Below are 20,704 nucleotides of genomic sequence, written 5' to 3'. Positions count from 1 at the left end.
GTACCTGCCACTCTTTTCTTTCCCAGTGCACCCTCATGTTTGAATTGTAACCGACAATATTTCTGACTGATCAAGCCAAAATGGCCTACGTCATCACCCAACTTCGGTTGGGTGAGAGAATGGGAAGGCAGGCTTACCTTTCTGCATCAGTTTTCAATTATTTTCTGAGGAGATGAGAAAAGTGATTGCTCCAAACATGGGAGAGGGGCTGCCCATGCACCAGGGGCGCAGATCTGTGTCAGATTACGCCAGAGTTCTGGACCCTAGTGACCTCCAACAGCTGGAACTCGGAGGCACAGTATAACACCTTCCTGAACAGCCTCTCCGAGGACATCAAAGGTGAGCTGGTCACCCAGGACCTTCCTGCCACCTTGGAAACCCTGGTGGATTTGGCCATTCACATTGATATTCGCCTTCAGCAGCACCACAGAGGGAGAGGTTCCAGAGGGTCCCTGGGGGCACTGGGTGAGTTCCAAGCTCCATCAGTCTACCTTGCCCTGCCGTTTGCCCCCCCATCTACAATTCCCACTCCAGAGCCTGAGGCTATGCATGTTGACCATACCCACCTGACGCCAACTGAAAGGCAAAGGAGAACCAGCACCCACTCCTGTTTGTACTGTGGTCACCAGGCCACTTCATCGCCAACTGTCCAGTAAAAGCCAAACGCTCACCAGTAGGACAAGGAGTACTGGTGAGCGTGACCCCTGTCTGGCCCTCCATGACGCCACTCACTTTCATACGGCTTCTCCAGAGTGGGGCGTCCAATGCTGAGCTGTCTCCGCCTTGGTTGATTCTGGTGCGGAAGGGTGTCTTATCGATTCCGGCTTGGCTGCCCAGTGGGGGTTACCCACATCTGCTCTCCAGTCATCACTAATGGCCAATGCTTTGAACAGTCAGAGACTGGCTAACATCACCCATGTCACAGCCCCAGTGAGTCTCAGTTTATCCATCAACCTTCATGAACAGTTAACCCTTTATATAATTGACTCTCCTCAAGCTCCCAATTGTCCTGGGCAATCCCTGGTGAGTAAAACACAACCCCCACATTAACTGGCTCAGTCACAAGGTTGTAGGCTGGAGCCCATTCTATCACTCCCACTGCCTCTGCTCAGATTTCCTTGTCTCCAAGCCCAGATTCCCCTGAGGAATTTCTGGACCTTAGTGCCATCCTTCTTTTTAATGAAGAAAAAACCGGCACCAGCAGGGGAGGAAGATGGCTGGATGATGCCTGCAGCCAGAGACTCTTGAATGTACTTACTCATGGCTTCTGTTTCAGGTACGGACAGGGAACACAGGCAGCCCCTTGGGGGAAATGTGCCAGGCAAGAGATCAATGGCGCAAACATATGGATGATGAGGCGGTAGGGAAGTGGCCCAGGACTTGCTAAACACAGCCTTGAGGTCCATGTATTCAGGAGGGATGGCACTAAGGTCCGGAAATTCCTTGGGGGATTCTGGGCTTGGAGACAAGGGGATCTTAGCATGGCGGAGGGAGTGACAGAATGGGCTCCAGCCTACAATCTTGTGACTGAGCCAGTCAATGTGGAGGTTGTGCCTAACTAACTAGGGATGGCCCAGGACAATGGGAGCTTGAGGAGAGTCAATAGCATAAAGGGTTAACTGTTCATGATAGTTGCCAGATAAAGTGAGACTCACCGGGGCTGTGACATGGGTGATGTTAGCCAGTCTCCAACCATTCAAGGCGTTGACCACTAACGGTGACTGGAGAGCAGACATGGGTAATCCCCACTGGGCAGCCAAGCCAGAATCACTAAAACACCTCTCCACAGCAGAATCAACCAAGACGGAGACTGCTCAGCGTTGGACGTCCCACTCCAGGTAGGAGAGTGAGTGGCGTTGAGGAGGGCCGAACAGGGGTCATGCTCACCAGTACCACTTGTCCTACTGGTGAGCACATGGCTTTTACTGGGCAGGTGGAGGTGAAGTGGTCTGGTTGGCCATAGGACAGACAGGAACGGGTGCTGATTCTCCTTTGTCTTTCAGTCAGTGTCAGGCAGGTACAGTCAACCTTCACAGCTTCGGGCTCTGGAACAGGAATTGTTAATGGGGGCAAGTGGCAGGGCAATGTAGTTGTCTTCAAGGGGGCCATTCAGGAAGGTGTCGTACTGTGCCTCCGAGTTCGAGCCACTGGAGGTCGCTAGGGTCTGGAACTCTAGGACGTAATCTGACACAGATCTGCGCTTCTGGTGCGTGGGCAGCCTCTCTCTCATGTTTGGAGCAATCAAACACTTTTCTCATCTCCTCAGAAAATAACTGAAAACTGATGCAGAAAGGTGAGCCTGTCTCCCAGACAGCTGTTCCCCATTCTCTTGCCTGACTGGACAGTTGAGTGATGATGTAGGCCACTTTGGCTTGATCAGTCAGAAAGATTATTGGTTGTAATTCAAAACTGAGGGTGCACTGGGAAAGAAAAGAGTGGCAAGTACAAGGCTCACCTGAGTACTTTTCTGGAGGAGGCAGACGGGGCTCTTGGACAGGAGGAGCATGCGAGGACATGGAGGGCAGGGCGGAAGATGCAGTCGCAGAATGTTGATGGGTGCTCTGGGACAGCTGGAGTGACTGAGTCTGGGCCACAAGATCTGCTACGTTGGCAGAAAGCAACTCCACTGCCCTGAACACTGACTCCAGCTGGCTCTGGTGTCTCCCCAGCATCATTCCCTGTTGTTCCAGGGCAGCTCTCAGATGACCAGGGGCTGCTGGATCCATTCTGGCCAGATTGTACTGTCAGGATGCTGGAGCAGGGATCCAATCGCAGACCCAGTACTGTGTACACAGTGATATTAATTGAGTAACAAATCCTGAGGTGCAAACAAATTTCAGGCAGAGATCAAAGCATCCAGAGAAATCCAAAAACCGGAATCAGGAAACAGGCAGAGTCAATATTCAGACAGACAGAGTACAGATACAAATGCTGGAAAGACTCAGGAAAACTCACCAGCACAATCTGGCAACAAACAGCTGAAATCACAGGACTGAAATACACTGACCAATAAACAAAAAGGCAGATGATAGGTGGAGCACAATGAGACACGGGGACAGTAATACAGGTAATAATGAGGCACAGATGAGAGGTGGAGTACTCAGTAATACAGGGGCTGGAGTTGAGCAGGAACAGGAAAACATGGGGCATGAAAACAAACAAGAATACATGGCAATACAAAACTACAGACTGACGGTCAGGGGAAAACACACAAAAACACAAAGTTCAACTGGAGGTACTGACATCATCCTTTTCATCATATCATGTTATTCCTTGTTCTTAAAAGTTCAAAATAAATTTATCATCCAAGTGTGTATATATGTCACCATATACAACCCTGAGATTCATTTTCTTGTGGGCATACTCAATAAACCTATAGAATAATAGCCATAACAGAATCAGATGCCCACCTTTGGTATTCAACCAGAGCGTAGAAAACAACAAACCGTGCAAATGCAAAAAAAGAGAAACAATAATATAAATAAATATCAAGAACATAAGATAAAGGGTCATTGAAAGCAAGTCCATTGGTTGTGGGAATATTTCAATGATGGGGCAAGTGAAGTTGAGTGAAATTAAACCCCTTTGTTCAAGAGCCTGATGGTTGAGGGGTGATAACTGTTCCTGAATGTGGTTGTGCGAGTTCCGAGGCTCTTGTACCTTCTTCCTGATAGCAGCAGGAGAGGACAGCACATCCTGGGTGGTGGGGGTCTCTGATGATGGATATTGCTTTCCTGCGATAGTATTTCATACAGATCTGCTCAATGGTTAGGAGGGTTTACCCCTGATGGACTGGGCAATATCTACTACTTTTTGTAGAATCTTAGATTCAAAGGCATTGGTGTTTCCATACCAGGCTGTGAGGCAGCCAGTTAACATACTCTCCACTACACATTTATAGAAGTTTAGAAACCATAGAAACCATGGAAAAACTACAGCACAGAAACAGGCCTTTTGGCCCTTCTTGGCTGTGCCGAACCATTTTCTGCCTAGTCCCACTGACCTGCACACGGACCATATCCCTCCATACACCTCCCATCCATGTATCTGTCCAATTTATTCTTAAATGTTACAAAAGAACCCGCATTTACCACCTCGTCTGGCAGCTCATTCCATACTCCCACCACTTTCTGTGTGAAGAAGACCCCCCCCCTAATGTTCCCTTTAAACTTTTCCCCCCTCACCCTTAACCCATGTCCTCTGGTTTTTTTCTCCCCTTGCCTCAGTGGAAAAAGCCCACTTGCATTCACTCTATCTATACCCATCATAATTTTATACACCTCTATCAAATCTCCCCTCATTCTTCTACGCTCCAGGGAATAAAGTCCTAACCTATTCAACCTTTCTCTGTAACTGAGTTTCTCAAGTCCTGGCAACATCCTTGTAAACCTTCTCTGCACTCTTTCAACCTTATTTATATCCTTCCTGTAATTTGGTGACCAAAACTGAACACAATACTCGAGATTCGGCCTCACCAATGCCTTATACAACCTCATCATTACATTCCAGCTCTTATACTCAATACTTTGATTAATAAAGGCCAATGTACCAAAAGCTCTCTTTACGACCCTATCTACCTGTGACGCCACTTTTAGGGAATTTTGTATCTGTATTCCCAGATCCCTCTGTTCGACTGCACTCCTCAGTGCCTTACCATTTACCCTGTATGTTCTACCTTGGTTTGTCCTTCCAAAGTGCAATACCTCACACTTGTCTGTATTAAACTCCATCTGCCATTTTTCAGCCCATTTTTCCAGCTGGTCCAAGTCCCTCTGCAGGCTCTGAAAACCTTCCTCACTGTCCATTACACCACCAATCTTTGTATCAGCAGCAAATTTGCTGATCCAATTTACCACATTATCATCCAGATCATTGATATAGATGACAAATAACAATGGACCCAGCACTGATCTCTGTGGCACACCACCGGACACAGGCCTCCACTTTGAGAAGCAATTCTCTACTACCACTCTTTGGCTTCTTCCATTGAGCCAATGTCTAATCCAATTTACCACCTCTCCTAGCGACTGAATTTTCCTAACTAACCTCCCATGTGGGACCTTGTCAAAGGCCTTACTGACGTCCATGTAGACAACATCCACTGCCTTCCCTTCATCCACTTTCCTGGTAACCTCCTTGAAAAACTCCAATAGATTGGTCAAACATGACCTACCACGCACAAAGCCATGTTGACTCTCCCTAATAAGTCCCTGTCTATCCAAATGCTTGTAGATTCTGTCTCTTAGTACTCCCTCCAATAACTTACCCACTACCAACGTCAAATTTACCGGCCTATAATTTCCTGGATTACTTTTTGATCCTTTTTTAAACAATGGAACAACATGAGGTACTCTCCAATCCTTCGGCATCTCACCCGTAGACACCGACATTTTAAATATATCTGCCAGGGCCCCTGCAATTTCAACACTAGTCTCCTTCAAGGTCCGAGGGAACACCCTGTCAGGTCCCGGGGATTTATCCACTTTAATTTGCCTCAAGATAGGAAGCACTTCCTCCTTTTCAACCTGTACAGTTTCCATGATCTCACTACTTGTTTCCCTTAATTCCACAGACTTCATGCCAGTTTCCTTAGTAAATACAGATGCAAAAAACCCATTTAAGATCTCCCCCATTTCTTTTGGTTCTGCACATAGCCAACCACTCTGATTTTCAAGAGGACCAATTTTATCCCTACAATCCTTTTAATATACCTGTAAAAGCTCTTTGGATTATCCTTCACTTTGACTGCCAAGGCAACCTCATGTCTTCTTTTAGCCCTCCTGATTTCTTTCTTAAGTATTTTCTTGCATTTTTATACTCCTCAAGCACCTTATTTACTCCCTGTTTCCTATACATGTCATACAACTCTCTCTTCTTCTTTATCAGAGTTGCAATATCCCTTGAGAACCAAGGTTCCTTATTCCTATTCACTTTGCCTTTATTCCTGACAGGAACATATAAGCTCTGCACTCTCAAAATTTCTCCTTTGAAGGCTTCCCACCTACCGATCACATCCATGCCAGAGAACAACCTGTCCCAATCCACACTTTTTAGATCCTTTCTCATTTCTTCAGATTTGGCCTTCTTCCAGTTCAGAACCTCAACCCTAGGACCAGATCTATCCTTGTCCATGATCAAGTTGAAACTAATGGTGTTATGATCACTGGAACCAAAGTGCTCCCCTACACAGACTTCCGTCACTTGTCCTAACTCGTTTCCTAACAGGAGATCCAATATTGCATCCCCTCTAGTTGGTCCCTCTATATATTGATTTAGAAAACTTTCCTGAACACATTTTACAAACTCTAAACCATCTAGACCCCTAACAGTATGGGAGTCCCAATCAATATATGGAAAATTAAAATCCCTTATCACCACAACTTTATGTTTCCTGCAGTTGCCTGCTATCTCTCTGCAGATTTGCTCCTCCAATTTTCGCTGACTATTGGGTGGTCTATAATACAACCCCACTAATGTGGCCATACCTCTCCTGTTTTTCAGCTCCACCCATAAGGACTTAGTAGACAAGCCCTCTAATCTGTCCTGCCTGAGCACTGCTGTAATATTTTCCCTGACAAGCAATGCTACTCCTCCACCTTTCATTCTTCTGCCTCTATCACATCTGAAACATCGGAACTCCCATGATGTGAACTCCCAGGAACTTGAGTGAGTCATGTATTCACGGGGGGGGGGGCGGCGAGGGGGAACGTCTGCATGTACCTTCCTTCCTGAAGTCCACAATGATTTCCTTGGTCTTCTCCACATTCAGGCTTACATTGTACTTTTCATGCCAATCCACCAGTCCCTCCCCTTCTTCTCTATACTTTGTCTCATCTTGATAAGGCCAACCACTGTTGTGTCATCTGCAAACGATGAGACAGTTTGAGCTGGTTCCTGCAACACAGTCATGCATCAGCAGTGTGAACCCCTGCAGGCAGAGCTCACAGCCTTGGGGAGTGCCAGTGCTCAGCGCAATGGGACGAGGGACATTGCTGCCCATATGCATAGACTGTGGCCTTACTGCAGAGGGAGGTGTTGAGACCCAGCGAGGACAGTTTCCCCACCAATTTCTGGGGTAAGATGGTGTTGAACACCAAACTAAGGTCTATAAACAGCAGACTGACATATGAGACACCATTTTCCAGGTGGGACGGGACAGAGTGGAGGGCAGAAGCTATTCCGTCATTAGTGAATCAATTTGAGCAATAAACAAACTGGAAAAGGTCCAATGTAGCTGGGAGGAAGGCTTTAATGTGCTCCATGACCAGCTGTTCAAAACATTTCATAAAGGTTGATGTTAATGCAACAGACGGTAGTCAGTTACTGTCGCATTCTTTCGCACCAGAATGACGGTTGCTACCTTGAAAACCGAGGGGTCAATGGATTGTTCCAGAGAGATGTTGAATATATCCATCAGGTGGGCTACGCAGCCTTTCAGAACCTGACCTGGTATGTTATCAGGCCCCACAGCGTTGCATAGTTTGACTCTGGCCAGGGTCTTCCTCATCTCGGCTTCAGCCAGACGGAGTGTCTGCTCCCCTGCGGGGAGGGGTGCCTTCCTTACCAGCACTTTGTGGTCTTTACAGAAATTAATTATCGTGTTTCCCAAGAAAAGGCCTTAAGTTATTCGTAATAAAAGCAATAAAGCTGTCAGCTATTGCCATTATTATTGGATAAATACACCTTCTGGAATCTACAAATATAGAATAAATAGCAGAAATTTGGTAATTTACATAGAACATAGAATAGTACAGCACAGTACAGGCCCTTCAGCCCACAATGTTGTGCCGACCCTTAAACCCTACCTCCCATATAACCCCCCACCTTAAATTCCTCCATATACCTGTCTAGCAGTCTCTTAAATTTCACTCGTGTATCTGCCTTCACCACTGACTCAGGCAGTGCATTCCACACACCAACCACTCTCTGAGTAAAAAACCTTCCTCTAATATCCCCCTTGAACTTCCCACCCCTTACCTTAAAGCCATATCCTCTTGTACTGAGCAGTGGTGCCCTGGGGAAGAGGCACTGGCTATCCACTCTATCTATTACTCTTATTATCTTGTACACCTCTATCATGTCTCCTCTCATCCTCCTTCTCTCCAAAGAGTAAAGCCCTAGCTCTCTTAATCTCTGATCATACTCTCTAAACCAGGCAGCATCCTGGTAAATCTCCTCTGTACCCTTTCCAATGCTTCCACATCCTTCCTATAGTGAGGTGACCAGAACTGGACACAGTACTCCAAGTGTGGCCTAACAGAGTTTTATAGAGCTGCATCATTACCCCGCGCCTGTAAACTCTATCCCTCGACTTATGCAAGCTAATACCCCATAAGCTTTCTTAACTACCCTATCTACCTGTGAGGCAACTTTCAGGGATCTGTGGACATGTACCCCGAGATCCCTCTGCTCCTCCACACTACCACGTATCCTGCCATTTACTTTGTACTCTGCCTTGGAATTTGTCCTTCCAAAGTGTACCACCTGACACTTCTCTAGGTTGAACTCCATCTGCCACTTCTCAGCCCACTTCTGCATCCTATCAATGCCTCTCTGCAATCTTCAACAATCCTCTACACTATCTACAACACCACCAACCTTTGTGTCATCTGCAAACTTGCCAACCCACTCTTCTACTCCCACATCCAGGTTGTTAATAAAAATCACGAAAAGCAAAGGTCCCAGAACTGATCCTTGTGGGACACCACTAGTCACAACCCTCCAATCCGAATGTACTCCCTCCACCACGACCCTCTGCTTTTTGCAGGCGAGCCAATTCTGAATCCACCTGGCCAAACCTCCCTGGATTCCATGCCTTCTGACTTTTGGAATAAGCCTACCATGTGGAACCTTGTCAAATGCCTTACTAAAATCCATGTAGATCACATCCACTGCACTACCCTCATCTATATGCCTGGTCACCTCCTCAAAGAACTCTATCAGGCTTGTTAGACACGATCTGTCCTTCACAAAGCCGTGCTGACTGTCCCTGATCAGACCATGATTCTCTAAATGCCCATAGATCCTATCTCTAAGAATCTTTTCCAACAGCTTTCCCACCACAGACGTAAGGCTCACTGGTCTATAATTACCTGGACTAGGCCTACTACCTTTTTTGAACAAGGGGACAACATTTGCCTCCCTCCATCCTCCGGTACCATTCCCGTGGACAACGAGGACATGAAGAGTCTAGCCAGAGGCTCAGCAATCTCTTCCCTTGCCTCGTGGAGCAACCTGGGGAATATTCCGTCAGGCCCCGGGGACTTATCCGTCCTAATGTATTTTAACAACTCCAACACCTCCTCTCCCTTAGTATCAACATGCTCCAGAACATCAACCTCATTCATATTGTCCTCATCGTCATCAAGTTCCCTCTCATTGGTGAATACCGAAGAGAAGCATTCATTGAGGACCTCGCTCACTTCCACAGTCTCCAGGCACATCTTCCCACCTTTATCTCTAATCGGTCCTACCTTCACTCCTGTCATCCTTTTTCTCTTCACATAATTGAAGAATGCCTAGGGGTTTTCCTTTACCCTACTCGCCAAGGCCTTCTCATGCTCCCTTCTAGCTCTCCTCAGCCCCTTCTTAAGCTCCTTTCTTGCTACCCTATATTCCTCAATAGACCCATCCGATCCTTGCTTCCTAAACCTCATGTATGCTGCCTTCTTCCACCTGACTAGATTTTCCACCTCACTTGTCACCCATGGTTCCTTCACCCTACCATATTTTATCTTCCTCACTGGGACAAATTTATCCCTAACATCCAGCAAGAGATCCCTAAACATCAACCACATGTCCATAGTACATTTCCCTGCAAAAATATCATCCTAATTCACACCCGCAAGTTCTAGCCTTATAGCCTCATAATTTGCCCTTCCCCAACTAAAAATTTTCCTGTCCTCTCTGATTCTATCCTTTTCCATGATAATGCTAAAGGCCAGGGAGCGGTGGTCACTGTCCCCCAGATGCTCACCTACTGAGAGATCTGTGACCTGACCTGGTTTGTTACCTAATACTAGATCTAGTATGGCATTCCCCCTAGTTGGCCTGTCAACATACTGTGACAGGAATCCGTCCTGAACACACTTAACAAACTCTGCCCTGTCTAAACCATCGGAACTAATCAGGTGTCAATCAATATTAGGGAAGTTAAAGTCACCCATGATAACAACCCTGTTATTTTTGCACCTTTCCAAAATCTGCCTCCCAATCTGCTCCTCGGTATCTCTGCTTCTACCAGGGGGCCTATAGAATACTCCCAATAGAGTAACTGCTCCCTTCCTGTTCCTGACTTCTACCCATACTAACTCAAAAGAGGATCCTGCTACATTACCCACCCTTACAGTAGCTGTAATAGTATCCCTGACCAGTAATGCCTCCCCTCCTCCCCTTTACCCCCCCCATCCCTTTTAAAGCACTGAAATCCAGGAATATTGAGAATCTATTCCTGTCCTGGTGCCAGCCAAGTCTCTGTAATGGCCACTACATCATAATTCCATGTATGTATCCATCACCTTTGTTCCTGATGCTTCTTGCATTGAACTACACATACTTTAGCCTTTCTACCTTACTACCTTTACACCCTTTATTCTGCTTATCTTTCCTCAAAGCCTCTTTACATGTTAGATCTGGCTTTACTCCATGCACTATACTTGCAGTTCTCGCATGACCTTTATCCTCCTCCACCTCACTATCTGCTCTAACACTCTGGTTTCCCTCCCCCTGCAAATCTAGTTTAACTGCCCCCCCTCCCGGAGCAGCACTAGCAAACTCTCTCGCAAGGATGTTAGTCCCCCTCCAGTTCAGGTGCAACCCGTCCCGTCGGAACAGGTCCCACCTTCCTTGGAACAAGGCCCAATTGTCCAGAAAGATGAAGCCCTCTCTCCTGCATCAACTCCTTAGCCACATATTTAGCTGCATTATCTTTCCACTTCTAGCCTCATTAGCACGTGGCATGGGTAGCAATCCTGAGATTTCTGTTATTTATCTATAGACATTGTAATCTTTGTTAATTAAGTCAGTTTAAAACTTTAGTTTTGAAGTGAACATAATTAACCACATTCCTCAATACAAAGACTGATGACAATATTAAGCGGTATTTAGTCAGGAATATCTATGTATTTAAGCAATTTGCTAAACTTTGGTAAAAGCTGTCCTTGCTGGAAAGAAAGTCTACAATCATGAGAAAATCTGCAGATGCTGGAAATCCAAAGCAACACATACAAAATGCTGGAGGAACTCAGCTGGTCAGGCTGAGTTGGAAAAGAATAAACAGACGATGTTTCAGGCCCTTTGTCAGGACATCATAGGTGCTGCCTGGCCTGCTGAGTTCCTTGAAAAAAATCTAGTGTTTTTCAGTGTGAAGTTGCATTCCCTTGAGACAACATTTATAAACAAATGTTTTACTTTTATCTCTTAATCACATTTATGCTATTTTTTCACATTATTCACAAAAATGGATACATTATTCTTTGCCTATTTCCTCCTGTTTTGCTGCCAAGCATGTCCTTCAGTCTGATTTTTCATCAATTTACCGCACTGCCTGTCACGTTCCTGGATACCAAAGATTCAGGGCAGAAAGCATTGACTGAAATTGTCACTGTAATTTAGAAATATGCTTAAGCTTTCTGGAAGTTTTCTTTCAAGGCAAGTTTTGATCCATCCAGTGGCCAATAAACTAAAATATGTGTTAAGTACTTAAAAGGCTGTTCAGCATTTTAGATCTCCTGAACATAGGGGAAAGGTATAATTGTACATATTTTTTTTTCTGGCATCAGTCCTTTTACAACTTTTGCCTGTGAGCCATGACCCGGAGAGAGAACCCCCTCGGAGGAGATGATTTTTGCACACCCTGGTTACAGTCAAAGTAACCCACAAACACACATGCAAGTAACTGTATTATCCAAACTAAGATGTAACAATGAATGAACATAGAAATCTACAGCACATTACAGGCCCTTTGGCCCACAATGTTGTGCCGACCATGTAACCTACTCTAGAAACTGCCTAGAATTTCCCTAGCGCATAGCCCTTTATTTTTCTAAGCTCCATGTACCTATCTAAGAGTCTCTTAAAAGACCCTATTGTAACCACGTCTACCACCATCGCTGGCAGTGCATTTTCCATGCACCCACCATCCTCTGTATGAAAAACTTACCTCTGACATCCCCCTTGGAAGGTACTTCCAAGCACCTTAAAACTATGCCCCTTCGTGTTAGCCATTTCAGCCCTAGGAAAAAGCCACTGGCTATCCACACAATCAATGCCTCCCATTATCTTATACACCTCTATCAGATCACCTCTCATCCTCTGTCGCGCCAAGGAGAAAAGGCCAAGTTCACTCTATCTATTCTTCTACCCAGGCAACATCCTTGTAAATCTCCTCTGCACTCTCTCTATAGCATCCACATCCTTCCTGTAGTGAGATGACCAGAACTGAATACAGTACTCCAAGTGGGGTCTTACTAGGGTCTTATATATCTGTAAGAATACCTCACGGCTCTTGATGAACTCAATCCCACAATTGATGAAGGCTATCACACCAAATGCCTTCTTAACAACACTGTCAACCTACGCAGCAGCTTTGAGAGTCCTATGGACATGGACCCCAAGATCTTGCTGATCCTCAATTCTGCCAAGAGTCTTACCATTAATATTATATTCTGTCTTCATATCTGACCTACCAAAAAGAACAACTTCACACTTATCTGGGTTGAACACCATCTGCCACTTCTCTGCTCAGTTCTGCATCCTATTGATGTTGTGTTGTAACCTCTGACAACCCTCCAGACTATCCACAACACTGTCAACTTTTGTATCCTCAGCAAACTTACTAATCCACCCTTCTACTTCCTCATCCAGGTCATTTATAAAAATCACAGAGGACGGTCCCAGAAGAGATCCCTGTGGAACACCACTGGTCACTGTCCTCCATGCTGAATACATACCATCTGCAAACACTCTTTGCCTTCTGTGGTGAAGCCAATTCTGGATCCACAAAGCACGGTCTCCTTGGATCCCATGCCTCCTTCCTTTCTGAGCGAGCCTGGCATAGGGAACCTTATCAAATGCCTTACTGAAATCCATATACACTACATCCACTGCTCTGCCTTCATCAATGTATTAATGAATTGAACATCCCACCACAATCCCACAAAAGCATTTTAAAACAAGAACAATAAATAGTGCTGGCGACGAGGAGTGCTGGAGCGGGCTGTCGACCACCCCCCCCCCGCCGTAACGCCACAATATTAAACATCAGACCTGTTGCTTCCCATGAAGAAACACTTTTGGCTTATTAACTGGAAGTTGATACATTTACAAAATTGCAATCTCATTGCACTCGCAAATGGATGTGAAAGTTTCATGATATAATTTTTAAGAAAAAGAATTGACCCTGTTGGCTGGCCATTAAATACAGGTCTCTCAACCTCTAATACAGATCATTTGGATATGATTACATTGCTGTTTGTGGTATCTTGCTGCACGCAAGTTCACTGCTGGTTTCCTATTTGAAACACAAACGCCGGGGAATTCAATACTCCATTGACAGTAGAACACATTATGATCTCCGGATGCACGCTTATTCATCCCTAACTTTGCAAGTCATAAATCTTTGGAGATATGGATTTGTCTTTGATGCGTCCATCTAGCTGCATGGCCGAAAAGAATAAATTATTGTTAGCCAGCAAAACTTGCGTAATCCGGAACGGCGCCTCTTCCTGTTACAGATTTACCAGACCGGTATTGTCTCGTTTCCATGGTCACCGGTGGAGTTGTGCGACCTATGACCTGGAACCGGAGAGATCAGGTGACTGAAGGGCGTCTGTGTCACGTGATGCCGGACCATGGCGGGGAAGGTGACGTTGGGGAGGCTACGGGCGAGTAATTAGTAGCCGCAGTTGATGGCCCTTTAAACACCGGATCAGATGGGTCGAATGCCGAAGAAGTCTTTCTATCTTACTGAGCTACGGAATGTAAGGCTTTTGGGAACTGTAACTGGGAGTTTTTGGAGAGGAAAGGGTGGAGGCAGGAAGAGGGGTCTGTGCAGACTGGGGCTCCAATCCTGTTTGGGGACGTCCTGACGTTTCAGGCCTGTCGGTTCACTGTAGGAGATTTAAAATTAAACTCACATTGATTAATGCGCTATCACTGTACTATTAAAACAGCTAGGTTATGCCTATAAAATTTGCAAAATAAGCTCACAGATTTAAATGTTTACGAATCAACTATTCCAATTATGTATCCCCTTTTGATCATAATCATTGTCAAGCGTGCACGAAAAAGCTACAATATCTGCAGCGTAGTTTGATTCTTTCCTGATTGACTTATTGAGATGTAGTTGACAGGGCATTGAGTCTGGACCTTGCTAGAATCGTCAGGTAGTGTAAGTGGCAGGTACTTCAATAGCAGTTCCATAAATTACAATTTCATCTTCACATTTATTACTCGAAAATGCACCGCATTGTTTTATTAGACTTTAATTAGAAAGGAGAACCTTGCTGTCCCGCCTCTTCCTCGGCAAGAGGGCAATTGTTATGATATAATGATGTTGGCATGGTGCAGAAGGGAAAATTATTTTATACAGATTGGTGATCTGGAACTTGCTGTTTAGGACATTGGAGAGGAATGCTCTAAAGGAAATTGTATTGATACTTTTGGGAAAATTATTTGTAAGACTATGTGTAAAGAACAAAAACAACAGGAAATCTGCAGATGCTGGAAATTCAAGCAACACTCATCAAAGTTGTTGGTGAATGCAGCAGACCTTCCTGACGAAGGGTCTCAGCCTGAAACGTCAACTGCACCTCTTCCTAGAGATGCTGCCTGGCCTGCTGCGTTCACCAGTAACTTTGATGTGTGTTGTGTAAAGAACAAGAGAGTTTGGACTTTTATAGAGAGCTTGCATGCATTTGGAGCAAATGGTAGCCACTGTACTGTGATTAATAAATATGATCATGATTCTGTTGCAATATCCTCAGATTAACTCATTATTTTTCAGGAACATTTATAGGGATCTCCTTCATCTGATTTCATTGAGGGCTCTAAAGTTGAAAGTTAAACAAATAAACTGATACAGATTATTATTCTTAACAATGGCAACATCACATAGTAACTTCGTGATTGTTGCAATTACTTCATTTGGAAAGTTTGGCAAATAGGTGAATTTGCCATTCATAATGGCCACTCTTTTGGCCACTCCTAAAACCACCTAAAGTTGTCCAGCAGACTGAGAAACAACTTGTTCTGAGTAAAGTCCAAATTGATGTATTTGGATGGATTCAGTTATCATTTGCACAGAGTTTTTGATAATGCTGAATGAAGAAAAAATACTAGATTAGTTATGGCTATAAACACCAATTTCTTAAATCTATTGAGTTTAACTTTAGTTCCTGATTTTCCAGTTTGTTTTAACATCACATTGTTGTGTTGGGGAAAAAAAAGGGTAAGTGGTTTTGTTTAAAACCATTTTGAGCATGAAGTGGAGAGAAGTGAAAGTATGGTCTGGGTAATGGTGAGACTCCTTTTCAACCAGCCCAAAGTATATTTAGTCTACATAAATTTTGAATTTTTCCTGTTTAATAACATATTATGTCATAACATTATTCTGTTATATGTTGTTGCAAGGTAATTTTCAAGATTTAAAATTCAAGATTGTTTATTGTCACTCTTCAGTACATGAGTGTAAAGGAGTTCAAATTGATTGTTACTGTGGATCCAATGCAGCATAAAAATTACATAAAGCATAAAGAATATAAATATAAAAGCAATCTTAGAAAACACAATGTACAAGTAACTATGTATGGCGTGTATATGTAGACTGTATGTTCATAAAGTGACACTAGGGGCAGGAGTAAGGGGACTCTGAGAGGAAATGATGAAATGACAAAGAGTGGCAAGAGAAACTCTTCCAGGAAGCATCAGGGCAGATGAAAACACAGTAGGTCAGTGACAGGAGAAAACCTGCAGATGCTGGAAATCTCAAGGAACACACACACAAAATGCTGGAGGAACTCAGCAAGCCAGGCAGCATCTCTGGAAGAGAATAAACATTGATGTTTTGGGTCGAGACCTTTCATCAGGACTGGGGGAGAATAGAAGCTGGGAAATCAGAGTAAGAAGGTGGGGGGAAGAGAGGAAGAAGTACATGGTGGTAGATGATAGGTGAAACTGGGAGAGAGGGAGGGGCGTAGTAAAGAGCTGGGAAGTTGATTGGTGAAAGATTGGATAAAGGGCTGGAGAAGGGGGAAATCCGATAAGAGAGAGTAGCAGACCATGGAAGGGAGAGGAGCACCAGAGCGAGGTGATAGGCAGTAAGGAGATGAGGGGTGAGAGGGGAATGGGAAATGGTGAAGGGGAGCTGACTGTGCCAGTGTAGGTATGAGGTGTGGAGTGTAAGTGTAAAGCGGGAGTGCATGGGGCGGGGGGGGGACGATGCGGAGTACTGAGTGGCTAATTTTGAATATGTATTGGCAAAAGGTGGGGTGGGGTAGTACACCTCTAGAATCAATATAATAAATTTAAGTCCTACCTGTGCTTAAGCTAAGAGGTCAAGATAAAATTTGAATGGTAGCCTCTGACCAAATGACATTAGTTAGGAATTGATGTAAAATGGGAATAATTTTGGAATATTTCCATATTTCTCAGTACCTGTAACATAATCTTCTGTCAAAACAATAGAAACATAATGTTAATTTCTCAGTTTTAATTCAGTACACAAGAGACGGGTACAATATGAAAGCTTAAATCAGTTTTCCTCAATTTTTGAATAGTGGCTATCTTTCTGGAGTTACCTACTGCACAGCAATTTGGAAGGAATCAAACAAAATGAACTCAATAGGTTTCTAAAGAATGACACAGGCAGATGGACCCAAATAGGCTTAGTATTCTGACACTGAAGGGTGAGGTCTGGTGCTGGAGCAATTAAAATCAGAAGTGCAAAATTTTGCTGGCTGTTCCTTTTGTGCTTCATATTGTTCATAACAGCAAAAGTCACAGCTATCTTACTCGGCAGTGGACTGGTTTTGATTAAATTTCTTTTTTGCAGGTGGTGTATCTCAAGTGCTTTATAAGCTTCTAGTACAGAATACCTTTAGTATGGAAGAATTGTTGTCAAGGACTGTGAAAATGCATCCATTTGGCAGAGAGGAAGAGGATTCATTCGCAAGACTATTTATGTTCTTCAGGAAGCATTTGGGGCAGGGACACTGGGCCTTAGCACAAGCTTGTGTCCCACAGTTAAGGCAATGGAAGGGAGGTGCCGAACAAGTGAAGGAAATCATTCAGGCGATTGTTATCTGTCCATACAAGTTGTTGTGAGTAATTTCTGGAATTTTAGAACTTTAGACTATAGAAGTTTTCGGCACGGAGTTTATCAGGTCTGTGCTGGACCAAACCAAGATTGATCATGCTGTCTTTTAACTTTACTTTTTCCACAGACTTAATTCTTTCTTTGATGAAAACCTGATATGCATATAAAGTCAAGTTTTGAATTTTACACCTTAGAAAGTGGAATATTTGGCCCAGTGGTTGAATGGTTCTTATTCTCTGTGTAACATTTCTCTCCAACCTTACCTTATTGCAACATATCAACTTATTAGTTTATTCTCTTATTTAATCTAAATATTTAGATTTATCTTGAAATCACTTCTATTTTTTGGTATGTTGGCCAGTGTAACTTCTGCACCGCTCAAATAAAAGAAGAAATTATTTGCCTCCATTGAGTCCAATGGCAAAACATTAGAAGCCCTAAATATATACTTTGTGTAGAGATTTCTTTTAGCCTTCATTCTTACTCTTAGTGGTAATCTTAAATTGGTAAATCTCATCAATGACTCCTCACAAAGAATTTATTAACAAAATACATTTTTTCCTTGGAATGCCTGCTCCTTTTGTAAAACACAAAATGCAAATCTCTTCTCACAATTCTCCACCTTTGGGTTCATTTCAGGAAAATTTTCTTTAATGGGGTGTTCAAAATTACAAACTATTCATATGATCTCTTGCATAAGTTACATGATACATACACTTGTACTTTTTAATTTAAGTACAGTTTATAGATTATGTATTTTTATTTTCCTTTATGTGGGTTCCTACGCATCCTTCCTTGACTCCACAGTCCCCTGAGGCTCTTGAAATTTATCTTGAATGTTCTCTGACCGGATGTTTATTTGCAGATGGGAATCAGTTTCCAGTCCTCATCAACTTGCCTGGTTGTGGCTGCTGGAGCTAGAATTGTGGTGGTCACCTGATCAGGTAAATAAACGTTGAGTCACTCCATGAATTTTCTCAATATTGAGTGAATTGTGCTTTCCTTTTTAGATACTGTCACCTTTGTATTCTAAAGATTTGATTTTTCGTTTGCTTTAGATATCGCTACCACCATTTGTTAGGAGCAGTATTGAATTTCTTTTGCTCCTGGAACTGCTACAACCACAGGTCTCAGAAGATGTAATCAAGGTGATTCATATATTCTCGCTCAATGTATTTCACTGATTCATTTAAAAGGAGCAGTTTTCTGGGATGTCTGTTGTTTATTATCTTGCAGTGTATAAAATCAAGTAGGCAAGTTGCTCATTGGAACATTTAGTGTTTTGTCATGTTAAACCTCTGTAATATTCCCGAGGTGATATGTGAGTTAGTTATGAATGCAGATATAAATATTATGTCTTGTTATTAACGGTTGTTTTCTCTGTACAGGAGCTCTATGATATATTTTTATACTGTCATAACCCTGACCTGGTGATTGAGAAGAAATTGGACTACAGCACCCTCAAATTAAGTTCTGAAGCATTTTCCTCATTATTTAACCTGTTATCCAGGAAGCCTCAACTTGTGCAGGCTGTGATTGATTACCTGCTGGTAGAAAATAGCAATAGTTCTACTGTGGAATATAATCACACATTACAGAAACTATTTGTGGACTTCCTGCATTATGCCCTCCGTTCCTTGAAGGAAGCACGACAAGGAGAAGTCAAGAGTGGATCTGACATGGACACGCATGAGCAGACCACAAATCAAATTTATTCTGTAATTTCGGTGCTTTCTTTTGATGTGGAAAGACAGACCTTAGAAATTCGATGTTTGTGTGAAGAACTCTACAATGCTTGTTATGCAACAGAATATGGACTTAATGAAGATTGCCTGCTTGGCTACATGCTAGGAAAACAGAATCAGGGTCTGATCAGTTTATATAGTGCTGTATCTATCGAGAAAACTAAAGAGAAGTTAGTTGCGCAGATCTCACCTGAAAGAGGTAATGTTTCATCATCCTTCAGGTGGTCATTTACAGAAGTAACTGCATGTTGGTTTCCATAAGTTATTGGTTTACAAGTGTTAAGTTTTCTTCCATGTGACCTCTCATTCCTACATATCCCTTTCTTTTTTGAAAGTATCTTCAGCTTTGTTATGCTCCGCTCATGTGACTTTTCTTTAAGTCATTATTTTATGGAAATAATCCAGTTTCATCCTAGAACGAAATAACACTCTTGTGTACACTTTCTATTAATGGACATTTAGTTAGAGCTCATAGAAGATCTAGCTGACTTTTTGTTCCTTAAAAAAATGGGGCCAATTTGAACACCTTTATTGATGTATGACTAAAATCAGGTAACTTACCCTTGACCAAGGATTGATTTTTGAGACTTATTTGGTGTGTATTATTTGATATTGTAAAAGCAGAATCTTTTCATGTTACATTGGGAGCTTGTCCCACGTTTTACCCTGAAAATGGATCTTTTTTTATGCCATTCAACCTTCATTAGTAAGTAGATAATACCGTATATTAAAAATGCGGCTTGAAAATTACTCTCAAATTTCATCTTCTGTTATTTGTATAAAAAAGTAATATGGCACAGAAAAGCATATTCTTAGATTATCTGAAGTATTTGATAACTTTGGACATGCTTTTTTCATGAAAAAAAAATTTAAACTCCTCGTGGTTGGAATTCTATATGAAGGAGTGACTTGGCAGTGAAAGTCAATGCTGTATTAAGTTGCTATGGCTATTTTAGGTGCCCCTTTCAAGTCTGCCATTAGAAGATGGGTCAAATTAGGTGTGTGTGTGGATGGAGGGGTGTGGGTTCGTGTGTGTGTGTGTGTGTTTCACCACTGGCCCTTGGTAATATTTGTAAAATTTTGTTTTTTGTCCAGTTGCCTTTGAACTTTCAGAAGCTGAAAGGGTTATGTTAGCGTTGTTTACAGACTCCGAGGAGCCTACTGTCTGGAAGGCAGCGTACTTCTACAGCATAAGCAATAGCAGGCACTTTCTGGAGCAAGTTCTGGTATGTATTGAGATTGAATAAATATGAAGTAATAGTACTATTATTTGAATCAATAGTGAACGTAGAAAAGGTTCTTAAAATACTCAGCAAACATCAATTATCTCTAAATTATTATAACTTAAATTAACTTTTTGAAATCTCTGTCCCACTGTGATATTCTAAAAAAATAAAGTAACTAGGAGCAATACAGAGCTAAGACTGTTTACTGTAACACTGCAGGCTAAAGCAATGTGCGCATTATGGAACTATAGGATCCGGAACTCTGAATTTTATGGGCAGCAAAGCTCCAAGAATCTTGCAACAAAATAAATGGTTAGCTTTTCTATTAACTGATGTGTTAAAGGTTGGCGTCCATAGAATAGGAGGTCACTGAAGTAATGAGAAGTAGGTGAGAAGAGATAACTCATTAATGGTGGTCA

General features: G+C 43.0%; 1 protein-coding gene across 3 annotated transcripts in view; it reads left to right on the top strand.

Moving 5' to 3' along the window:
- Positions 1 to 13,843: 13,843 nt before the first annotated feature.
- zfyve26 (zinc finger, FYVE domain containing 26) overlaps positions 13,844 to 20,704 on the top strand; it is a 112,235-nt gene continuing 105,374 nt past the window's right edge. For all 3 annotated transcript variants that reach the window (XM_063051249.1, XM_063051240.1, XM_063051233.1), the window contains exons 1-6: positions 13,844 to 13,979; positions 17,051 to 17,318; positions 18,180 to 18,258; positions 18,373 to 18,462; positions 18,703 to 19,258; positions 20,155 to 20,285. In XM_063051249.1, coding sequence (XP_062907319.1) covers positions 17,101 to 17,318; positions 18,180 to 18,258; positions 18,373 to 18,462; positions 18,703 to 19,258; positions 20,155 to 20,285 — 1,074 coding nt within the window. In that variant the 5' untranslated portion in view covers positions 13,844 to 13,979; positions 17,051 to 17,100. The remainder of the gene's footprint in view (positions 13,980 to 17,050; positions 17,319 to 18,179; positions 18,259 to 18,372; positions 18,463 to 18,702; positions 19,259 to 20,154; positions 20,286 to 20,704) is intronic.

The sequence above is a fragment of the Mobula hypostoma genome, chromosome 1 (assembly GCF_963921235.1).
Source record: "Mobula hypostoma chromosome 1, sMobHyp1.1, whole genome shotgun sequence".
NCBI lineage: Eukaryota > Metazoa > Chordata > Chondrichthyes > Myliobatiformes > Myliobatidae > Mobula > Mobula hypostoma.
The sequence above is the reverse complement of the archived record's forward strand: the minus strand, read 5'-3'. Positions and strand labels throughout refer to the sequence as shown.